This window comes from Ahaetulla prasina, chromosome 14 (genome assembly GCF_028640845.1).
Source record: "Ahaetulla prasina isolate Xishuangbanna chromosome 14, ASM2864084v1, whole genome shotgun sequence".
Lineage (NCBI taxonomy): Eukaryota > Metazoa > Chordata > Lepidosauria > Squamata > Colubridae > Ahaetulla > Ahaetulla prasina.
Window position 1 is genome coordinate 17,127,064 of NC_080552.1, and position 24,509 is coordinate 17,151,572.

Here is a 24,509-nt window from a genome sequence, read left to right on the forward strand (position 1 = left end):
GCTTTTTTTTCCTGCCTCTGAAACTTCTGAAACTCTGTTTCAGAAAAAACTTTCTTCTGCCTATGAAAGCCTCTGAAACAGCTTCAGAAAAAAAGCCTCTGAAGCTCTGTTTTGGGGCTTTTTTCCTGAAGCTCTGTTTGGGGCTTTTTTTTCTGAAGCTCCGTTTTTGATGCTTTTTTCAGCCTCTGAAACCTCCGTTTGAGAAGCTGGGCAGGGCTAAATTCGGAGTATAAGATGCAACCACATTTTCACCCTCTTTTTTTGGGGGAAAAGGTGCATCTTATACTCTGAAAAATAGGGTATTTTCATGTTCACATCATGGTAGAAGTGGGTTGCAAATGTTCCCCTTCCCTCCCCTAAATTAAATGAGCTTTGTTTAGGATTTCCATGTTTTCTTTAGCAGGCTAATTTAAAAAGAGCTTTTAACTAAGCGCCTGGCGAAAGGGAGATAGGACTGAGAAATTACTTTTCCTTCCTCCCGGGTTGCTGAATTCAAGCAAAAATAGCTTTTCACTAATCTACTTACTCTACAATTCCTAATCTGGATAGAATTCCTGATTGCTTTTGGTAATGGGGCCAATTATTCAAACTGCAAAAAAAAAAATGCCCTGTCTTCTGCAGTGTTTCTAAAGCTCAGGAACTTTAAGGAGCGTGGACTTCAACTCCCCAAATTTTCCAGCCAGCAAAGTAAGGCTGGTTGGAGAATTCTGAGAGTTGAAGTCCACACGTGTTAAAATTGCTGACGTTGAGAAATCCTGTTCTAATGTGCATAAGTCAAAGCCTGATTTTAATACAGGCCTCGACTTATAATCACGACTGAAACCAGAATTTCCACTGCTAAGCAAGGCGGTTTTAATTTTATGGTCTTCTTTTTGTCATGTCCGTTAAGTGAATCCCTGCACTTCTTAAGTGACTTACACATCCGTTAAATGAATCTGACTTCCTCCACTGAGGAGGATGGCAGGGAAACGGGAAATGGTGATCACATGACATGGTAACCATCGTTAAATATAGGTCAGTTGCCAAGCGGCCGAATTCTGATCATGGGGAATGCTGCAATGGTCATAAGAGTGAGGATCAGAGGTGGGTTTCAGCAGGTTCTGACCAGTTCTGGAGAACCGGTAGCAGAAATTTTGAGTAGTTCGGAGAACCGGTAGATACCACCTCTGAGTGGCCCCACCCCCATCTATTCTGCCTCCCGAGTCCCAGCTGATCGGGAGGAAATGGGGATTTTGCAGTAACCTTCCCCTGGAGTAGGGAGCGAATGGAGATTTTATGGCATCCTTCCCCTGGAGTGGGGAGGGAATGGAGATTTTGCAGTATCCTTCCCTGCCACGGCCACCAAGTGACGCCACGCCCCTAAGCAACGTCCACAGAACCAATAGTAAAAAATTTTGGCTCCCACCACTGGTGAGGATGGTTCTAGCTTACTTTTTTCAGTGCTGTCGTAACTTCGAGCAGTCCACTAAACAAATGGTTGTAAGTCAAAGACTACCTGCATGGGGCTATCAGACAGCAACCTGAATCTTACCGAAGCCACCAATTAATGCTCTGATTTTTCATGAAGAATGAATGCTCCTCCATTAAAGAAAGAACAGATAGGAAAGTTCCTTGCAAAGGAGAAATGAATGAGCTTGGGGGAAAAAACTCAATCTGTTGTGTCTGTGCACCCCCGAGCCGGGCCTGCTGCCAGAAAGTGACTTGGACAGTGAGGGGGAAGGGCCATCAGGACTTACCTCGGGAGCACCAGCTTCCCTGGCTCAGCTCCAGGAGCCAGAAGCAGGCCAGGTGGAGGAGGGAACAACAGAAGCAAGGGTGGGGCAGGCCCAGGAAGTGCTGAGTCATGGAGCCACACCCCACAGGATATAAAAGACAGCAAGAGTTGCTGTGTCTCTTTGTAACAGGCAAATCCACTGATTAAGAGCTGAAGCTTGTTTCTGAGTGACTCACCAGCGTTGTGGAAGATAACAGAGGCTCTTGGCAGACGCTGGCTAATTAAGCCATCACTCGGAGGGAGGCGAGGGAGGACACAACACAATCCATCTACTGCAGGGGTATCCAAACTTGGCAACTTTAAGACTTGTGGAATTCTGGGAGTTGAAGTCCACAAGCCTTTAAGTTGCCAAGTTTGGACACCCCTGATTCTACTGCATTTAGGAGAGACTAAATTAAATCCTTGCCTGAATTTGACATGGGTATTCTCAGGTACGATGACCTCCTCGCAGATTTTTTCCAAAGCGGGCATCCAGCTGGTGGCCAGGTGACAATTCTGCAACACAACCCAAGTTCCATCGTTGATCGCCTGGTTGATCATCTTGGCAGCGATGGGGCCTTGTCCTTGTCCCAAAGAAATGGTCTGGATGCTCTCCATTCCGAGATCGTCGGCAAACTTCAGCAAACCTAGTCAAGAAACACAACTGTCCTCAATGTTTTTTTCCAGAACACCCGGAGGCCAGGCAAGGACTAACGGATGGAAACTGATCAAGGAGAGATTCAACCTAGAAATAAGGAGGCATTTTCTGACGGTCAGAACAATCAACCAATGGTACAGAAGTTGCATTCAGAAGTTGTGGGAGCTTCATCATTGGAAGCTTTCAAGAACAGACTGGATAGCTGTGAAGGTAATGATGATTTAATAGCTGACCATCTGCTGTAAGGCTGTAAACTGAGATGATCACTGAGGATGAGTCAGCAAGATTATTGCAGTGGTGAAATTTGAACCGGTTTAATAATGGTTTGCTGGCTGTGCGTGTGCACTGTGCGCACATGTGCAGTACGCACCATGCACCAAATGCCTCCCTAAGTCTCCGTGCGTGCCCTGCACTTACCTGCATCCAAAATGGGCCACGTGGGGACTCCTGGGAGGGGACGGGCGGAGTGGGCAGGGCCAGCCAGGAGTGGGATTTGGGGGTTCTCCGAACTGCACAGAATCTTAGCTAGAGGTTCTCCCGAACCCCTGAGAACTCCCAAGCAGCCCATCCCTTGTTTCAAAGCAAAAAGAAGAAGAAAGTCCAGTTGCCTTTTGAAAAAAGGTTGGTGCAACCGTGACCTGGATGACTGAGAACCTCCACAGACATCTAACAGAGACAAGAGATCTAAATCTAAGTTTCCTTCCTTGTCACCCAACCAAAGTCCAATCAGAATTGATTTGAACTGAACTGAATTCCAGTCTCACCTGCCATGGGATCCGCTCCCGGGGAGAGGACGAAAATCAAGGGAGCGCAGCAGTTGGAGTCATTGTAACTTCCAACGAGGTCGAAGGTTGGGGGTTCAATGTAGGTCCTCCCCATCTTCTCCATGATGAACAGCTGGGTGGCGGGGATAATTTTATCAGGCCGCAAACACCGGAGCACCACCATGCGGTCAAGACCTGTCAGCCTATTCCATCCACTGGGGAAGGCTTCTTCGTGAGGCTTGGCCGAATCATAAATCGCTTTCCACGCCGGGACGTGGGACTCAAAGTGATCCATCAAGCCGGTGAGGTTCTTGAGGCCCGAAGCACGGACGATCTCAGCCCAAGCTTTGTCGGTCAACCACTCGGAGGCGGGGTTGGGGTAAGGGTTCTCCAGGGCCACCCCTCCGGTCAACAAAAACCGCCAAACTTCATCGTCTATTTCATTCTTCCCTTTCAAAATCCCAATGGACAGAAGGAGGGAGAAGAGCAGCTTGTCCTTTTCGAACAAGGACCGGCAGACGTTATTGTAGATGCTCACGGTGAAATGGTCGATGATGTTTTCGATTCTTTCCTCCAAGACGTCGCTTTTTCTACTGTTGGCGAGCGACTGGACGTAGAGGTTAATGAACCATATCAAGGAGTACTGGTACATCGGCTCGATGTGTGCCAGATCAGAAATGCAGAAGAAGATGATTGCAGAATGGACCGCCACGGGTTTGTAGCCCATCCGCGTAGCGTCGATCTCTATCTCAGTCATACTGGCGATTTCTTGCTTCTCGGAAATTTCTTCCGACAGCTGTTTGGAGGAGGAGAGGACTTTGATGGCCGTCTCGTCTTCTAAGATGTTTCCTTCCGACTTGGAGAGGACCTCCAGGATCTTATCTTCAATTTCCTTCAGCTGCTTCTTGTTCGCCGCACTCTCGACGATCAGCTTGTTCTTCTTCTCTTCCAGTTCCGGTTTTTCTTTGGCAGCCACGATCCCAAGGAGCTGATCCTGAAGTCCGAGAGGCGTAATCATGAAATTGAGCAGGCAAACCTTCACCGCCACTTCAGGGAGGTAATGAGGGTTCCTCAAACGGGTAGTGATGTAAAACCTGAAGTCTCTGGAGAACTCGATGATGTTTTCCCCCAGTCTCATATACTCAACTCCCTGCTGCTTGAAGGTTGTCTTTAGCAGAACGGGCTCCAGGAAAGCATCCAGTTCCTCGCCGATATTTTCCAGGAGGACCGGCGTTCCAAACTGGATTGCGTTCTCCAACGTCCTGACGTAATTGGTGTCGGATAATTTGATGACCGAAAGTTTGTTGCCCTTTTCCATGTTTTTGACCCACTTGTTGGCTTGCCCTTGAGGGTCGATCATGAGAGCCCATCGTCGCGAGTTGGACACGATGATACCATTGTCAATCGAAAATGAATCGATGGGCAACCCTGCAATCTGCCAGGCACGGATCTTGACCGGATCCCCTAAAGTGTTACTCAGACTGAAATCGTTCGAGCAAGGAATGTCCTTCTCCTTGCATAAGGCCAGCCACTTCTGCTGACATTCCAGCCGGTAATCCACGGTGAAGGCCCCCAGATAAGCTACAGTCCCCGAAGACAGCAAGGTGTCTCCTGTCAGATCGGTGTAGCGGATTCCCAGCAGGCGGGCGGCTTCCGTCCACCGCTCCTTCTCGCCTCCTAATCCGCTGATCAGTTTCTCGGCTCGTATCAGCTTCTGGGAGCATATCTCAATGTTGTCCTCCAGCTCTTTCTTTCGGTTATTCATCTCTTCAAACTCGTCGTTCAGAGCTTGGAGACGGTCCATCAGGGTCTTGAGCTCCGCACGCTTCTTGTTGAGCTTCTGCATCTGGATGTCGAGCAAGCCCTCTGCCTCTCGGAGGCGTTCCCGCTTGGGGGCAACAACCTTGGCGACGCGGTCGTAGACCTCCATGGCTCTCACCCACTTACATAATCCTTCGCAGGCCGAAGAGACGTTTTTGATGACGGCGGGCTGGAAATCGGGGTGGTTGATAAACCTCTCTCGGATTCTCTTCATTACTACGGCAGGAATGTTATCTTTGTCATACGTCTTCAAGCCCTCGAGGAATTTCAGATCACCCAGGACCTTTTTAGAACTTCCCCAATAGTCTTCTATCATTTTACCTGCATTTCACAACAGAACATATAATCATGAATGCGTTTAATACTAGACAACCTGTGCCCCATCAAGTCATTGTTTTGGTGATATTCCCTTTCCTAAACAGAGAAAGAGAAGGACCACAGGTGAGCAAAAAAGCAGTGGGAACTGGACTATTTCTGACTTCCTGCTGGCTTCCCCATTGCTTCTTGGAATCTGGCAGGGAGCATCAGAGATCTTCCTTCCTTCCTTCCTTCCTTCCTTCCTTCCTTCCTTCCTTCCTTCCTTCCTTCCTTCCTTCCTTCCTGCTCTTCCTCAGTCCCTCCCTCCTGTAACCTCTCTCAGTCTCCTCCCTCTCTCCCTCCTCCTCCTCCTTCCCTTCACTACCCTTCTCTTCCTAGCAGTTAGGTAAGTGACTGCTGCTGGGTGGCGGAGGGAGCATGAAATTGGCTGGGAAACAGTCACAGAGCATTGAAAATGAAGTTCATAGCAACCGCAGCAACAACCAGTATAATAACAATAACTGCAGCAACAGCCAGTAGCACTGAAGCAGCCACAACCTTCCCAAACATCATCACTCAGAAGCCAGGGGTCCCAAATTTATGGCGCATTCTGTAAGTTAGCCCATTTGAGCTACTTTGGTTCAAAAATTATTGCCTTATGATGCACTGTTTCACCCAGTTAGATCATGACAGCAAGCGTAGTATATAAATTTTGAACAGGATAAGGGAAATCTGCAGAGCATGTAATACAGAAAGTACAGCTTTCTTCGAAATGATGCTTCAGCAGTCACTGATTTCTTAAAATGAAGGAGATAATGATAACCCAAGAGCAGCAAAAGGAATATATCTCCTACCACTCAGTATAATATTACTCCAGCAACACAGAATTTTGTCATTTTGCAAAAACCATCATCATCGTTATCGTTATTACCAGTTCCAGACGGATCCGGCTTCCTTTCGGGTTTTATGCCTTTCATGACACAAATGCTCTCCATGACGAGTTTGACAGGCCCCGGGGGATTCTGCATGGATTTGACGAGAGAAATATCCGCAGGGTTCAAGGTATCCAGAGCCGAAAGGGCAGCTTCAAGAGCTGGCATGGCTTCTGCCAGATCCCCCTCGCATTCTTCCTGCAATCACATACAAAAACCACAAGTTCAGCTATCGTTTTGCATACCACATTGTGCAGTCAACATTAACAGGATAACAGAGGAGTTGGAAAGGCCTTCTAGTCCAACCCCCTGCCCAGGCAGGAAACCCTACACCATTGCAGTCAAATGGCTGTCCAGTCTCTTCTTAAAAACCTCCAGTGTTGGAGCCCCCGTAACTTCTGGAGGCCAGTCGTTCCACTGATCAATTGTTCTCACTGTCAGGAAACTTCTCCTTAGTTCTAAAGTTGGTTCCCTCCTTGATAAATTTCCATCCATTTTTTCTTGTCCTGCCTTCTGGTGCTTTGGGGAATAGCTTGACCCCCCCCCCCCCTTCTTTGTGGCAGCCTCTCAAATCTTGGAACACTGCTATCATGTCACCCTTGCCTTGGTCCTTCTTTGCACTAAGCATTGCTTCGTGTTAAGAATAGAATAGAATAGAATAGAATAGAATAGAATAGAATAGAATAGAATAGAATAGAATAGAATAGAATAGAATAGAATAGAATAGGCCTCTGGTGGCTCAACAGGCTAAAGTAGTCTGTTATTAACACAGCTGCTTGCAATTACTGCAAGTTCAAGTCCCACCCGGCCCAAGGTTGACTCAGCCTTCCATCCTTTATAAGGTAGGTAAAATGAGGACCCAGATTGTTGGGGGCAATAAAAGTTGACCTTGTATATAATATACAAATGGATGAGACTATTGCTTAACACAATGTAAGCCGCCCTGAGTCTTCGGAGAAGGGTGGGATATAAATTCAAATTTTAAAAAAAAGAATAGAATAGAATAGAATAGAATAGAATAGAATAGAATAGAATAGAATAGAATAGAATAGAATAGAATAGAATAGAATTTTATTGGCCAAGTGTGATTGGACACACAAGGAATTTGTTTTGGTGCACAGTGTACATAAAAGAAAAGAAAAAGAAAAAAAAACCTTCATCAAAGGTACAGTATTTACAACACAAATGATGGTCATAGGTTGCAATTTAACCCTTAATGATAGCAACAAAAAGTTACAGTCATACAGTCATAAGTGGAAAGAGATCGGTGATGAAAACAATGAGAGGATTAATAGTAGTGTAGATTTAGTAAATAGTTTGACATTGTTGAGGGAATTAATTAATTAATTAATTAATTAATTAATTAAGCCAGAATCATCATCAGCAAAACATATATCAAAATATTGGATTTATAAATCTCCAGGTTGGTAACGTCATAGACTCAATCGTCTAGTTTTCTTAGGCAAGTAGTTTGCCTAAGAAATCAAGTTATAGCCTACTTATAGCTTTTTAAGATCAGTTAGGTGCTGCCACCTAGCTGTAGCGTGTTTTATAATCCAGAATTTACAGGTAATTCTCACTTACAGACCACTCTCATTCGGTGAGCGTTCAAAAATACAACGGCATCCACTAAGTAGGCTTAAACAAACATTCCTCAAGGTTGTGACCATTGCAGGGTCCCTGCAGTCATGATCGCAACTCAGGCATTTGGCAACTGGCTGGCACCTACGACTTAACAATCCCATGTGAGTCGCTTAACGACTGCAATCCGGGCTGCCACAATTGCCAGCGTTAAATCAGCACAGTCAGCAATTTGTACCTGCATTATGTACAAGCCTAGTTAATTTATTCAACAAAGAACGATTGGAGAAGCCATGATTTATTTGTGGCATTGTGGAAAGAATGCTCTGATGGAGCACCCATATCCAGAAGAAATTACCTTAATCCCCTGGGCCACAGCGGCGGCTTCGTTGGCCTCCTTCTCATCCGCAGCCACCAGCTCCTTCTTGGCGTCGACCTCGCCTGTTTCCTTCTCGATGTGAAGCATCATCTTCTCAGTCTCTGCAGAGGTTTCGATCAGCTGAGGCTGAAGGGCCGTCAGTTCTACTTGCATGACCGCAACCTGCAAGGGGAACAAGACCAATCTTGATACAACAAAGCAGGGCTTCTCAACCTTGGCCACTTGATGATGTGTGGACATCAACTTACAGAATTTCACATTTCAATATTTCCTTGTCTACTACATATTCAGTCAGTTTTACTGCATAGGTGGGTGGGTGGGTAGATGGACACAAAGATAGATAATGGAAAGATGGAGGATGGATGGATGGATAGATAGATAGATAGATAGATAGATAGATAGATAATGGTTGAATGGATGGATGGATGGAAGGATGGAAAGATGGATGGATGGATGGACAGAAAGATAGATGATGGATGGATGGATGGAAAGATGGAGGATGGATGGAAGACACAGATGATGCAAAGATGGATGATGGATGCATAGATAGATTATGGATGGGTGGGTGGGTGGATGGAAGGATGGAAAGATGGATGGATGGATGGACAGAAAGATAGATGATGGAAAGATAGATGATGGATGGATAAATAGATAGATAATGGATGGATGGATGGATGGATGGATGGGAAGATGGAGGATGGATGGAAGACATAGATGGAAAGATGGATGATGGATGCATAAGATAAATTATGGATGAGTGGGTGGGTGGGTAGATGGACACAGATAGATGATGGAAAGATGGATGATGGATGGATAGATAGATAATGGTTGAATGGCTAGATGGTTGGATGGAAGGATGGAAAGATAGATGGATGGGATGAACAGAAAGACAGATGATGGAAAGATGGATGATTGATAAATAGATAGATAATGTTTGGATGGATGGATGGATGGATGGATGGATGGATGGATGGATGGAAAGATGGAGGATGGGTGGACAGAGATAGATGATGGAAAGATGGATGATGGATGCATAGATAGATTATGGATGGACGGATGGACGGATGGACGGATGGACGGATGGAAAGATGGATGATGGATAATATGATGGATGATAGATAGACAGATGATAATGGATGTATGGGTGGCTAGGTGGGTGGGTGGATTATTGGGGCAGTGCTACAAGTCTTCAGCATTAACTTAACTGTGATCCATTCCAATGCCATTTGGGGATGGTGGACTTGAGCTTCAAACACACTTGGACTGAGCCAGTTTGTGGAGTGGATGTGAAATTAACAAGCTACAGTTCATTCCTAATTTATAATCCTCATTTCTTTGGACCAAATGAATCACAATCCCAGGTCCCGGTAAACTGTCCTTCCTGATTTCTTTGACCTGCTTACAGGAAGAATGAAAAGTGGGAGCAAACTAGCTAGGGGACCAGAGTAACCCACAAATCTTGGCTTCTGGCAAAAAAAGCCATCATTAAATATTCCTTTGCTAGTAATCCAAGCCCAAACGTACCTGTGAAGCTGCGAAGTCGAGTTTTTGAAGGCCTACGAGGTAGCGGTTTCTCATCATGTCCACTTCATGCCTTTTGGCGTTGAGCAGAGTTTTGAACGTCAGAATTAATTCCAAGTAGGATGTGGGCGTGACGTAATTGTGTCTTCGAAGAATGTTGTAATAACTGACCGAGAGTTCCCTTACATTTTCTTGAAAATACTTACACATGGATACAACCCTACAGGAAAACATTCACAGGTTAGAAATAGTCAATGGAATCAAGTGAGTTAAAAAAATCAGATTTTCTGTATGAAAATGTAACAGAAGGTCAAAATGTGCAGAAGTCAGAAGGTTAAATACAGGTGGTCACAATTGACCCAACATTTCTGTTGCTAAGCAAGCCAATTGTTAAATGAGTTTTGCTCCATTTTACCACCTTTCTTGCAACAATTGTTACGGGAATCACTGCAGTTGTTAAAGTTAGTAACACGGTTGTGTTAGCGAATCTGGCTTCCTCATTGACTTTGCTTGTCAGGAGGTCGCAAAAGGGATCACATGAACTTCGGATACGGCAAATGTCATAAATATGCCAGTTGCCAAGGGTCTGAATTTTGATCATGTGACCACAGGGATGCGGCAACGGTTGCAAGTGTGAACAATGGCCATAAGTCACTTTTTTCAGTGCCGTTGTAACTTCGAACAGTCACTAAACGAATGGTTGCAAGCAGGGGTGAAATCTACATACCTTCACTACCTCGCACGTGACGCACGAACACACGTTCGGAAATGCGTTCGTGAGACAAGTGCAATTTTGGACTCCGTGCATGCGCAAAGCCTTCTGCGCAGGCGCAGAGGGTCAAAAACAGGTTACTTCCTGCTTAAAACCAGAAAGTAACGACGTCCAGGCGGGTGGGCGGAGCCTCGTGCTGCCGCTGCTACCGGCTGTCCAAACCATCCGCTGCCACAGTTCGCTCGAACCGGTATGAACCAGTAGCATTTCACCCCTGGTTGTAGGTCAAGGACTATCTGGACTGGTTTAAGAGGTTTGGGCAGTGTTCATAGTTAAAGTACAATTAAGCCAAACTGACAAAGTCAGTTTGAGTGACTATGCACCAAAACTCAACCGTAAAAAAATACTTAGGATACTAAAATGGACAAGGGACTCAATAATTATTATAAATGACATTCCTCATCATCAAAGGACTCAATAATTATCATTAATAATTACCACTACCCACTTACTTGTATCAAAAGCACACAGATCTGCATTTGGCTGTTATTTATATAAGCTTTGAACGTATTTATTCCAGTCTGAATGCAAATAATTTAACTGCCCTGAACTTTTAACCGTGATTCTGTGTCCTTCCGCCATTTTGCTGTTGTTATGAGTTATGTGGCAAAGGTTGCCGATTATTTTTACAGCTTCATCATTTGCATATTCATTAGCAAACATCTTAATTTGCATTGCAAGCATTTTCATCCTGTAAAGCAAGTTAATCGAGGAAGAAAAGAGGACGGGAAAGGGAAAACAAGCCGTCATTTTAATAACTTACGATTTTCTTATTTCATCTTCCAACTTCACATCCTCCAGGAATTTGTTGGCAACCATTTCCAGAGCATCTGTGGGCCATCTCTGGAACCAATCAATAGTGCAACAATTGATCAGTGATGGGAACATCCGTAAACGATTCCGGAATGCATCTCCAATCGGGCTCATTGCTGAAAGAGAAATGATGATCCTTTCTCAGATCTCCTGAATCCATTGTTAGCATGTGATTTCATATATTCTCCTATCATTTCATATCAAATGATCTAAGTGCCAAAGCCCACTGCAACTACATAGCAAATAAGGCTCTAAGAGTTGTAAACCTAATCTTGCGTAGCTTCTTTTCCAAAAACACTACACTACTAACCAGAGCATATAAAACATTTGCTAGGCCAATTCTAGAATACAGCTCGCCTGTCTGGAACCCTCACCACATCTCTGACATCAATACAATTGAACATGTCCAGAAATATTTTACAAGAAGAGTTCTTCACTCCTCTGAAAACAACAAAATACCTTATCCCACCAGACTTGAAATCCTAGGCTTAGAAAACTTAGAACTCTGTCGCCTTCGACAAGACCTAAGTTTAACTCATAGAATCATCTATTGTAATGTCCTTCCTGTTAAAGTCTACTTCAGCTTTAACTGCAATAATACAAGAGCAACCAATAGATTTAAACTTAATGTCAACCGCTTTAATCTAGCTTGCAGAAAATATGACTTCTGTAACAGAATCATCAGTGCTTGGAACACTTTACCTGACTCTGTGGTCTCTTCCCATAATCCCAAAAGCTTTAACCAAAAACTTTCTACTATTGACCTCACCCCATTCCTAAGAGGACATAAGGGGTGTGCATAAGAGCACAAACGTGCCTACCGTTCCTGTCCTATTGTTTTTCTTTTTTCTTCTTCTTATATATATATATATGCTTATGCCTCCTAATATTTCCTCATATATATGTTTATATACTATATAATCTTTTTGTGTGATGCTTATATATATTGTTGTGAATAAATAAATAAATAAATAAAATAAAATAAAATAAAATAAAATAGATTCCTGATTGAATGTTGGCTGGAGGTGTTGGATCACAAGGTCCCTGAACTCCTGCCCCCAACCCAGTCACATTTTCAGGAATTAGGCTGAAAAAGGAACAGGCTTCATACTTAAGGAAGCCATGGTTTAACTTATCCAAAAATGGATCGATGGATAGATAATGGTTGAATGGATAGATGGATGGATGGAAGGATAGATGGATGGATGGACAGAAAGATAGACGATGGAAAGATGGATGATGGGTGCATAGATAGATAGATTATGGATGGATAGATGGATGGATAAACAGAAAAATAGATGATGGAAAGATGGATGATGGATGGATAAATAGATAGATAAATAGAAAATTTGTCATATTAACAAACACTGCCCTTTTTTTCCACAATGTGCTCGATAAACAAGTGACAAGGTTTATCCATATCTAAATATATCTTTGTTTGATACATTCAATTAAAAATTGATGTATCTTCTCTAAATATAGATTTTCTTTCCTTGAGATGCTCAATCAAAATGTCCTAGAGCTAGCCATACTTAGAACAATCTGTAATTTTTTCTTGAGCTGCTGAATCAAAAGATGTAAACCTAGACATACCTAGAACCGTGTGTAGATTTTTCTTGAGATACTGAATCAAAAGGCTTCAGATCAGGAGTATCTAACTCAAGGCCCGGGGGGGGGGCAGATCTGGCCCACGGAATGCTTAGATCTGGCCCGCGGGGCTGCCCGGGAAACAGCAAAGGACCGGCCCACGGTGCCTCTGCCAGCAAAAACACAGCCCTCCCAACCTCCATTTTTGCTGGCAGAGGGCAGACCCAGCCAAAAACGGAGCTTGGGAGCCTGTCTTCTCTGGCAGAGCACTCGGGCCACCACAGACACTCCTAACACCAGTGATGTCAAGCTGGCCACGCCCACCTTGGCCACCTCCCCACCCTCCCAAGGATGCAGCCCTCAGTGAAATCAAGTTTGACACCCCTGCTCTAGACCTAGCCATGCCTAGAACATTGTGTCAATTTTTCTTGAGATGTGAATCAAAAGGCCCTAGAACTAGCCATAGCTAGAACAAAATGTAGATTTTTCTTGAGCCGCTGAATCAAAAGCTGTAGACCTAGACATACCTAGAACAAAATGTAGATTTTTCTTGAGCCACTGAATCAAAAGGCCCTAGAACTAGACATACCTAGAACAATGTATAGATTTTTCTTGAGCCGCTGAATCAAAATCTGTAGAACTAGCCATACCTAGAACAATGTGTAGATTTTTCTTCACACGCTCAATGAAAAAGTTATACATGGCCAAAGGGGTGGCTTCGATTCTTCTCCCTTCGGTCCTCGCCGCGCTCTGCATTTTCTCCACAATGTCCGCCTTCTCGTCTGCTGCAAAAATGTTAGGCACATCCCCCGTGTTCAGAAGCATGTTGATGTCCTCCACAAAAGACTCATCTTTGATCTGGTTGTCACAGAACAAGAAGACCGTGCTCTTGTTGGCCACCCCCGATTGCAACATGACCTTCTTAATGTCCTCTCTCCATTCGTTCATGCTGTAGAACTTGGTGATCTCAATCATGAAGAGCTCGTAAGAGTTCATGAAGGTGCCCAGCTTGGTGGCACTCTGCCGGCCGCTCCCACCGATGCCCACCAGCAGCAGATGGCCATTGTCTTGCTTCAGGACGCGACAGATGCGGGAAATGTGCTCGATGGCAAATTTGAACATGACCAAAGGCATGGGAGCCTTGCTGATGTTGTTGAATTCCTCCAGGTAGTACTCCATGACGGATGTCAGCTTGTGCAAATCCGTAATCTCATCATATATCTTCTTGTCACTGGACGGCTTAAAATAGTCTCCAAAAAAGAGACTCCGAATGTTGTTATCCGTGATTTTGCCAGTGAGAGACAGATGGCTTAGTACCTGGGGAAGCGATAGAAGAGGATCCTAGATAAATTGGACTTTTGTTCTGACCCAGCTCCTTAAACATGACAAACACTTTGATGTGAACTCAAAAGATTCCTTCATTAGGAATGCCGGCAGCCTCAGCAAAAAGTTTGTCTCACAGGCTAACAACTCCAGCCACACCTATTCATCTCCACCCCGTCTTTTATCCCCAGAACTAGAGTGGGGCTTCTCTAGCAGCGGTGACTCTTCTGTCCCAAGGACCGGCCCATAGATTTCCACTGCTCTCCTCTCCTCTGCCATCTGCGCATCCACTTGTTAGGCACTGGACCCAGCTGTTCCTCCTCTTCCTCATCAGCCACCTCTAGACTTGGGGGGCTGTTGACCCTCCATTGGAGGGTTGATGGACGACCCAGGCTCTGCCTCTGTCTCTCTCTCTCTGCCAACTCCATTCCCTCTTCCCCCTCGGAGCTCTCAGGTTGCCTTGATGCTGACCCTGACTCCCACACCCCTTCCTCCTCCTCCTCTAATTTGGCTGCTGGAGGGGCTGGCGGCTGACAGGCCACAACAGCTTGTTTTTCTTACAAGGGCAGTTTACACAGGGTGGGAAGCATCTCAAAGGTATCCCTTACTTCCTGGGTTGCCACTCTCCTCCTCTGTCAACCACCCCAACAACCGTCTCTGCTTTAAAAGGCTCACCTTATCGACACTCTGTTTAAAACAGTCGGAGGTCGTTTCTTTCATCATATTAAAAAACACTTCTCTGTCGTTGGCATCGATCAAGCGGTCATAAAAGACTCGATACACTTCATGAATCCAAAGCCTGATCAGTTTTTCTCCATCCTGCCAAACGAAAGGAAGGACAGAAGGGAATTAACAAAAAAAAAAGAATTGTAAGATTCTTCTCAGGTAATATTGTATTGCAAACCAGGGCATATAAAACCTTTGCCAGACCAGTGTCAAATAACAATGGTGGAGGCCGCCAGAAATGCAAGAACCAGAACTTTGTATGTCCCTTGACACCCAAAGTGATAAAAGAGAAGGAGGAAGAGAAGAAGAAGGAGAAGGAGAAGGAGAAGGAGAAGGAGAGGGAGGGAGGGAGGAGAAGAAGGAGAAGGAGGGGAAGGAGAAGGAGAAGGGGAAGGGGAAGAAGAAGGGAAGGGAGGAGGAGGAGGAGAAGGAGAAGGAGAGAGAGGGGAAGGAGAAGGAGAAGGAGGAGGAGGAGGAGGAGGAGGAGGAGGAGGAGGAGGAGGAGGAGGAGGAGGAGGAGGAGGAGAGGGAGGAGAAGGAGATGGAGGAGGATGGAGGAGGAGGAGAAGGAGGGGGAAGGAAAGAAGAAGGAGAATGAGGAGGAGGAGAAGGAGAAAAAGAACACACCTGTAAATGTGTATGTGGGCACAACAGCACCCCTCGAATCACCCGGGAGAAATCACGTAGATTAAAGACGTAGTGAGATTTCGAAGGGGTGGGAAGGAAGTTCTCCATGGCCAGCTTGTAGATATTCATGGTCGCATGAACCAGCATTTTACCAAGCCTTTCAAAAAAAAAAAAAAAGAGCCAAAAAGAGAGGCGATTGTGAGTCAGAAGAATATCAAGCCACGGATCCAACAATGTAGGTTGGAAAGGAGATGGTCACCTTAAAAAGCTGGCCTCAAAGCCTTTGCCGAAATGCCAGTCTACGATGGAAGTGAAAATCTTGGTTAAAACCTCGTCGTCGAAAGAGCTGATAGAGATGATGTTGAGATGTCGCAGGAAGCGCCCTGGAGAGGCAAGGAGAGGAGAAGATCACAGGACTGGACACTCTGCATCTCCTTCTAGATCACCCCAGGTAGATATTTGAGTCAAACTCTTCTTAAACTACAGTTGTCCCTCCACAAGTCCCAGGCGATCTCTGCACCTGATGACTTAGGGCAGGGGTCTGCAAACTTGGCTCTTTTAGGACTTGTGGACTTCAACTCCCAGAGTTCCTCAGCCAGCTGGCTGAGGAACTCTGGGAGTTGAAGTCCACAAGTCTTAAAAGAGCCAAGTTTGCAGACCCCTGACTTAGGGGCCATACCAATGAGGCTTGAGAACTCTTGTAGCCCATGGCCCTTTGACCCAAAGCAGCAAACCCCAATTCTTGAGAGGATAGTAAACAAGAAGTCTAGGGCTAGACTAACGAAGTACATGTCTAAGCAAGAGACGGACTAGGGATGACACAATAGAAGTCTTCCAATATTTGAGGAGGGGGTCAACCTATTCTCCGAAGCCCCTGAACTCAAGATAAGAAGCAACTAATCAAGGAGAGAAGCAATTTAGAAATAAGCAGACATTTACTGTCGGTGAGAACAATTAATCCAGAAGTTGTGGGTGCTCCATCACCGGAAGTTTTCCAGAAAAGACTGGACAACCATTTGTCCGGAATGGTGTAATGCTCAAGCAGTGGGTTGGACTAGAAGATCTCTAAAGTCTCTTCCAATCCTATGATTCTATGTTTTAAGAGGTTCTGTGGTCAGCCACCAACTAAATGTGCTGTGAGAACATGGAATAATAGGGTTGGAAGGGACCTTGGAGGTCTTCTAGTCTGACCCTATACGAACAACCCCATCTTCTTGAGTTGGAAGCACACTCCCTACCTGTGATATCGTTTCTTCCACCACCGGGAGGACCCATGGCCGAAAGGAAGAGGACGTCCACAATATCCAACCTTGTGGTATCTTTCTTATCGTACCAGTGGCCGTGGTTCATCCATTGCCGAAGGAGTTCGATTGGCGGCTGAGCCCCGTATATTTCCTTGGCTGGCATGTTTAAGTCATCTAGGAAAAAATACGGTTATGCTTCAGACAGCAGGGAAAACCTAGGTATTATTTTCACACAGGTGAAGAAGGTAGGAAGAAGGTTGATATATTTAATAGCAATAGCACTTACTTATATACCGCTTCACAGGGCTTTATAGCCTACTCTAAGCGGTTTACAGAATCAGCCTATTGCCCCCCCAACAATCTGGGTCCTCATTTTACCCACCTCGGAAGGTTGGAAGGCTGAGTCCATCCTTCAGCTGGTCAGGATCGAACTCCTGGCAGTCGGCAGAGTCAGTTTGACATTCTGCATTCTAATCATTGTGCCATCACAGCTAGCTTGCTTGCTTGCTTGCTTGCTTGCTTCCATCCTTCCATCCTTCCATCCTTCCTTCCTTCCTTCCTTCCTTCCTTCCTTCCTTCCTTCCTTCCTTCCTTCTTTCCTTCCTTCCTTCCTTCCCAAGCTATAGCTATACCGCTTCATGGTGCTTTTACCGCCCTTTTAAGTGGTTTACAGAGTTGGCCATATTTCCCCCAACAATCTGGGTCTTCATTTTACCCACCTCGGAAGGATGGAAGGCTGAGTCAAGCTTGAGCCTGGTGAGATTCGATCTGCCAAACTGCTGGCAGCCGGTGATAAGCAGAAGTAGCCTGCAGTACAGCACTCTAACCACTGTGCCACCGTGGCTCTTTAAGCAAAATAAGTAAAGGTAAAGGTTCCCCTCGCACATATGTGCTAGTCCTTCCCGACTCTAGGGGGCGGTGCTCATTTCCATTTCAAAGCCAAAGAAGAGCCAGCGCTGTCCGAAGACGTCTCCGTGGTCATGTGGCCGGCATGACTAAACGCCAAAGGCGCACGGAACACTGTTCCCTTCCCACCAAAGATGGTTCCTATTTTTCTACTTTTTTTACCTGCTTTCGAACTGCTAGGTTGGCAGAAGCTGGGACAAGTCACGGGCCCCGTTATGCGGCACTAGGGATTCAAACCGCTGAACTGCTTGACAAGCTCATTATCTTAGCCACTAAGCCACCATGTATTGTATTAATACTGTATTAAGCAAAATACAGAGAGCTTTTAAAGGATATTGATTTATCCATTTACTGTACATTGATACATTTTATCAATGTATTTATTGAGGCATAGCGGATTAACAGAACAGTTTTCACCCCACTTTTCTTCCTTAGTTAATTTCTGGTCATTCTGAATATTAATATTTATTGTTTTAAGGTTTTTAATGATTTACCCTACTGTAAGTTATCCAGAGTGACTTGATAGCAAGACCGGCAGCGTATAAATGATAATCAACAAATAAATGATAAATGTTAGATATTCAAGAAGAGCAACGATGTGATGGATATTTTTTTTTTAAAAAAAAAAAGAACATTGAGATTGCGGATATTAATCAGTCCAGACAAAAAGGAAAAAAAAAATTTCCTGAAACCCGGAAAACTGCATTTTGTGATTTATATTCTTTGCCCCTTGATTAATGTAAATTAGAAATATTTTAGATTTTCAGGCTAGCGACCCAGAACCTATTACGTATGGTTATTTTTTTCCAGCTCAGCCGTGGCTTATAGCTTAGGACAAGGGGAGAATCCCGCCACTGACTTCTGCAAGCCACGGTTTGCAGTTTCTGCAAGCCAGACTTCGCCAACCATGGTTGAAATGAAACACGACTCAGGAAGGAGGTGGGAATCCAGAAAGTCCCAGATCTGAAAAGAAAACAACCCAAAAGGGAAAGCGTCGTCTTCTCTCACCTACGAAGACGATCGCTTTTTTCCCTAAGCTGGGACCAAAAAGCCCTTTCCGTCTTCTGTCCAGCTTCGACATGATAATATCCTGGGTTTGATTGGCGGAAGTCCTGGCAGAGAAGTTGATGACGTTGGGTACGTATTTAGCCTTGGGAAGCTGGATCAGGAAGCTGTTGGTGATGGCCGATTTCCCCGTCCCGGTGGCTCCCACAAATAGCAGGGGGATCTCGTGCTCCACATAGGTTTTGAGGAAAAAGGACTGCCGGGCAGTTTCTGTGGTGGGGATGATCAGTTCGGAGACCTATGATGATGAGAGAGGATTCAGATACTTGGGAGAAAGTTCTCCCACGTTTGCCATCTAATTCCAAAGCAAAGGCGAGGAAGGTTACAGGAGCTTCTCAGAACCTAGTTGGCCTCCCGCATTGCAAAGCCACAAATATTTCGCCTGTGGCTTTTTCAATAAAGCACGATTAAGCCAGGGGTGGGCTTCAAAAATTTTAGCAAGAAGTTATCTGCCCGGTTGCTAGGTGGACGTGGCTATGGTGGCATGGCCTAGTTGGTCTCCCGCACCACAGTGGGTGGGTGGGGGAGATATTTGCCCTCCCCAGACTCCAGAGGCTTTCCTTGAGCCTCTTGGAGGGTAAAAACGGCCTCCCCAGGCTCTGGAGGCCCTCTGGAGGCTGGAAATAGACCCATTTCTGCCTTTTCCGAACTTCTGGTAGGCCCGTTTTTCCCCTCCCCAAGCCTAGGTCGTACCCGTGCTGGGAAGCTTTCTGGATGAGGAGTGAAATGCATTAATTACTTAAATAACTATCAAACGGTAAGTATTTCCCGATCATGCAGACAAACAAGCACAACCGTTTTACCTTTGTGCCAGCAGCAATTGCTTGCTCCTCCTTCGTGATATAATCTATCCACATGTTCCACTGTCCGCTGGCTTGTTTATGAAAATAAAAGTCATACACTGACCCTGATTGCAAAAGAGGGAGAAAAAGTCTTTAAGAAGCATGTCAAAACAACAAAGTGACATTGAATGTTATCACGTGTGAACAGGGTGGACAAAAATGGGCGATTTTTTTTAAAAAAAAAAATCGGATATTTTAAATTTAAATCGGATTTTTTAAAATTTAAATTTGATTTTTTTAAAAAAATTTTTATCAAATTTATTTTAATAAAATGCCTTTGGAGTAAAAAAATCTATCCCAAGATAGTTTTCTATTTAAGATACATTCATAATTTAGTTTTATTCAGCATGAAATGGAGTTTAGTTATGTAGCATGAGGCTGCATATTCTGCAATATTGGGACCCTCGGTGAGTCAACAGCAGGTCAGAGGAGGAGCTGCTGTGGGACAGAGATGACAGATGGCAATTATGATTTAAATGGAGCTGATTTAAAGCAAGCCTTTTTACTAGAGATTGAAATCACGATTTAAATCGACTTGACTTAAATCGAATCCACCCTGCGTGTGGAACCTACTGATTCCAGACCAAAATAATATCAAAATCACAGCCAACTTTGGAAGGTCTCTCTGGGTCCATATCTAAGATTGTGGAGAAAGGGAAGAAGGGGACAAGGAGAAGAGGGCCAAGCAAAGCTGGAGCCACAAGTTGATTTAAAAACTTTAAATCAAGTTTTTAAATCTATTAATTAACTATTTGAGCCACAGTGGATCACTCCTGGAATTTTGCTCTTCCAGAAGGAAAAGGGAGTCAACCGATTCTCCAAAGCACCCGAAGGCAGAACAAGAAGCAAGGGATGGAAACTAATCAAGGAGAGAAGCAATCTAGAACTAAGGAGAAATTTCCTAAGAGTGAGAACAATTAACCAGTGGAACAGCTTGCCTCCAGAAGTTGTGGGTGCTTCATCGCTGGAAGTTTGTAGGAAGAGATTGGACGGCCGTTGGTCTGGAATGGTATAGGGCAGTGATGGCTAACCTTTTTGCCATCGCGTGCCAAAAGCAAGGGGGGGGAGCATGGGGAGGTCATGCCCATGCATGCCCATACCCATAATTCTATGCTTCCCACCCCCGCGTATGTGTGCGTGACCCCCCCCCCACGTTCCCCCTGCTTTTGGCACGTGATGGCACGGTGAGCCTCGTAGGCCCATTTTTTGCTCTCCCCAGGCTCCAGAGCCTTTCTAATATTTTATTTATTATTATTATTATTTATTCAATTTTTATACCGCCCTTCTCCCGAAGGACTCAGGGCGGTGTACAGCCAAAGTAAAACAAACAATGTAATATACAATTAAAATATGAATTAAAAAACTTATTACATAATTGGCCTAAAACTTTGGAACATAAAAACTAAAACCCACTAAAAATTAATAATAAAAATTTAAAACCAATAAAATTTAAGCCAGCCCCGCGCGAATAAATAAATGTGTTTTTAATTCGCGGCGGAAGGTCCGAAGGTCAGGTATTTGGCGTAAGCCCAGGGGAAGTTCGTTCCAGAGGGTAGGAGCCCCCACAGAGAAGGATCTACCCCTGGGGGCCGCCAGCCAACATTGCTTGGCGGACGGCACCCTGAGAAGTCCCTCTCTGTGTGAGCGTACGGGTCGGTGGGAGACATGAGGTAACAGCAGGCAGTCCCGTAAGTACCCAGGCCCTAAGCCGTGGAGCGCTTTAAAGGTGGTAACCAAAACCTTAAAGTGCACCCGGAAGACCACAGGTAGCCAGTGCAGTCTGCGCAGGGGATAGCCTGGGGACAGTGAAAACAGCCTTCCCCAACCCCCTGGAGGCCTCTCGGAGGCCGGAAATGGACCCTTCTAGGCATGCGCAGAGAGTACAAAACAGGTTACTTCCTGGTTAAAACCAGGAAGTAACGACAACCGGGCGGGTGGGTGAAGCCTCATGCTGCCATCGCTACCGGTTTGGCCGAACCAGTCCGAACCAGTAGCATTTCAGCCCTGCTCCAAGGCCCCTTCCAACGCTGTTATTCTGAACTACAATCCTTCCCGCTCTGAAAAATCGATGATGTCTTTTTCAACTAAATCCCTTTTTTTTAAAATAATGGGTTTCCTAGACGCACCTCTTTCTGGAAAGAGATTGGTTTTGGTCAGCTTCACGCTTTTGGGGCGAGGGTTCTCATCATCCATGCCCATCAAAAGGTTTCGATAAAAATGGTCAAACTTCTTCCGACCTTCGGCATTCAACGTGCTCCCGATGGTCCACACCAGAGAGAAGAGGAAGAGGCCTTGCAGCCACAAGGTTATCTGCTGGCTGGACATGGCCTCTCCTGGTTCCTCCTCGTTGGAATTCCTGATTTCATCTACACACAAAAGAAGACAAGTGGGAGAAAAGGAAAGTCACATGTTTCCAGCATACACAGATCCCCATTTCTGGCAGGGGGAATTCTGGGAGTTGAAGTCGACGTTTCTTAAAAGTTACCAAGGTCGAGAAACACTGCATTAGCATGTTAGGGTCCCAAAGGCCTATGCAACATCCTTTTGTGACACTCCTTGCTTTCAAAACTGTCATACAATTCGACAGTTTGGTCTACTGGTGAAGGCACCAGGCTAGAAACTAGGAGATAGTGAGTTCCAGTCCCACCTTAGATATGAAAGCCGGCTGGGTGATTTGGGGCCAATCACTAGGAGACAGTGAGTTCTAGTCCTGCTTTAGGCATGAAAGCTAGCTGGGTAACCTTGGGCCGATCGCTAGGAGATTGTGAGTTCTAGTCCCACCTTAGGCATGAAAGCCAGCTGGGTGATTTGGGGCCAATCACCAGGAGACGGTGAGTTCTAATCCCGCTTTAGGCATGAAAGCCAGCTGGGGCCATTTGCTCTCTCTCTAAGCCCAACCCACCTCACAGGGTCATAGTTATGGGGAAAATAGGAAGAGGAAAATATGTTGGATATGTTTGCTGTTTTGAGTTATTTGTAAAAGTAATAATGGCAGGATATAAATAAATAAACAGTAGATGAAATAATAAAAAATTAAATAAAATGAGATAAATAAAATAAAACAAAATAAATAACAAAAAATAAAATAATAATAATAATTTAAAAATGTAAAGCAAAGTAAAATAAAATAATCCTTTAGTTTCATGTTGCCGCAAAGCACAAACTACGCCTTACCAAGCAGAGAATCAAACAAAGTTATCATGGTATGGGTCAGATGGATAGGAGAGGTCTGCACCAAGGTTTTGCAATGGTGGCGAATAAATTCCAACGACGGCTGAACGAGCCACATAAAAAGGTCGTCAACCTGGAAAGCAAACCGCTTGAGAGATGGACCGAATCACAGGACACGTCCCTTTTACACTGAATAGGTGACAGATCCCTTCCACAGCCGGCAGAAGGACGAGAAGAGTCCTGCACGGCAGCCGTACTGGCAGAGATTGATGGGATCTGAGGTGTAAGGTTGGATTAGCGGAAGAAACCAGTCTAGATTTAAGGTTAATCTAGACACAAGGGGTGTCAAACTCACGGATCCAGCCCATGGGGTACTTAGATCTGGCTGGCGGGGCTATTCTGAAAACAGCGAAGGACTGGCCCATGGTGCTTCTGCCATCAAAAACAGAGCTCGGGAGGGCCGCACACGGCCCCCCCGAGCTCCGTTTTCACTGGCAGAGGGTTGCAGGAGGCCGTGGTAGCCAAAAACGCAGCTTGGGAGCCCGTTTTTGCTGGCAGAGCGCTCGGGCCACCACAGGAAACCACCCCCCCGACACGAGTGATGTCGAGCTGGCCACCCCCACCCCAGCCACGCCCACCCTAGCCCCCGGGCATCAAACACAACCCTGATGCAGCCCTCCATGAAATCGAGTTGTGACACCCCTGATCTAGACTTTACAGATGTGACAAAGTTTCAAATGGCTTTGGAGCGATACCTGGTGAGATCCCTCGCCTAAACCAAACCCGCAACCTTGTTGACACTTCAGGCGTTTTTAGATCATTTTATTACAATGCCCCACCGTCACAAAAACTGCACGGTAGCGTAGTGTTGAAAACTTTCCAGAGCATTAAAGCTTTAGAAAGGTACTACGTTACGTGCACCTTGCATTCGCTTCTCAAACCAGTTATTGAAAAGCCTGCAAATTATTGGCGTGGTTCATGCAAGAAGCGATCGTTTCCATAGTTCCCAAGTAATCCTGGGAACTCAACAAGTGACTCTCAAGCAGGGGTGGGATTCAAATAATTTAACAACCGGTTCTCTGCCCTAATGACCAGATGGGTAGGCGTGGCTTGGTGGTCATGTGACCGTGTGGGCATGGCCAATTCAATGTCACTCAGGTCGATGGGCGCTTCGCCTAAGGTGTTACAATGTAATAAGGATTAACCAGAGAGGCAGTTTCTGTAAGCAGGGCAATAAAGATTAGGTTAGAAATAATTAGGCCTCTGGTGGCTCAGCAGACTAAGTATGTCTGTTATTAACACAGATGCTTGCAATTACTGCAAGTTCTAGTCCCACCAGGCCCAAGGTTGACTCAGCCTTCCATCCTTTATAAAGTAGGTAAAATGAGGACCCAGACTGTTGGGGGCAATAAAAGTTGACTTTGTATATAATATACAAATGGATGAAGACTATTGCTTAACACAGTGTAAGCCGCCCTGAGTCTTCGGAGAAGGGCGGGATATAAATTCAAATTAAAAAAAAAATAACACCAGAATGTTTCCTTCCTGCCTTCCTTACAGGATTAGCCCTGTAAAGTGGAAAAAAACAAAATGATTTCTTCCAACAACCGGCTCTCTGAACTGCTTAGAAAGTTAATAACTGGTTCTCCCAAATAGGTGTGAACCAGCTGAATCCCACCACTGCTCTCAAGGAATCCGGACACAAGTCAATACAAATAAACCTAATA

General features: G+C 45.1%; 1 protein-coding gene across 1 annotated transcript in view; it reads right to left on the reverse strand.

Moving 5' to 3' along the window:
- DNAH3 (dynein axonemal heavy chain 3) overlaps nucleotides 1-24,509 on the reverse strand; it is a 103,452-nt gene that overhangs the window by 17,652 nt on the left and 61,291 nt on the right. The window contains exons 40-54 of the mRNA XM_058157163.1: nucleotides 22,786-22,915; nucleotides 21,738-21,977; nucleotides 19,573-19,676; nucleotides 18,713-19,007; nucleotides 16,793-16,972; nucleotides 15,814-15,937; nucleotides 15,555-15,711; nucleotides 14,877-15,020; nucleotides 13,529-14,195; nucleotides 11,242-11,407; nucleotides 9,710-9,926; nucleotides 8,165-8,347; nucleotides 6,225-6,423; nucleotides 3,176-5,317; nucleotides 2,181-2,400 (exon numbers count right to left, since the gene is read on the reverse strand). Coding sequence (XP_058013146.1) covers nucleotides 2,181-2,400; nucleotides 3,176-5,317; nucleotides 6,225-6,423; nucleotides 8,165-8,347; nucleotides 9,710-9,926; nucleotides 11,242-11,407; nucleotides 13,529-14,195; nucleotides 14,877-15,020; nucleotides 15,555-15,711; nucleotides 15,814-15,937; nucleotides 16,793-16,972; nucleotides 18,713-19,007; nucleotides 19,573-19,676; nucleotides 21,738-21,977; nucleotides 22,786-22,915 — 5,168 coding nt within the window. The remainder of the gene's footprint in view (nucleotides 1-2,180; nucleotides 2,401-3,175; nucleotides 5,318-6,224; nucleotides 6,424-8,164; nucleotides 8,348-9,709; nucleotides 9,927-11,241; nucleotides 11,408-13,528; nucleotides 14,196-14,876; nucleotides 15,021-15,554; nucleotides 15,712-15,813; nucleotides 15,938-16,792; nucleotides 16,973-18,712; nucleotides 19,008-19,572; nucleotides 19,677-21,737; nucleotides 21,978-22,785; nucleotides 22,916-24,509) is intronic.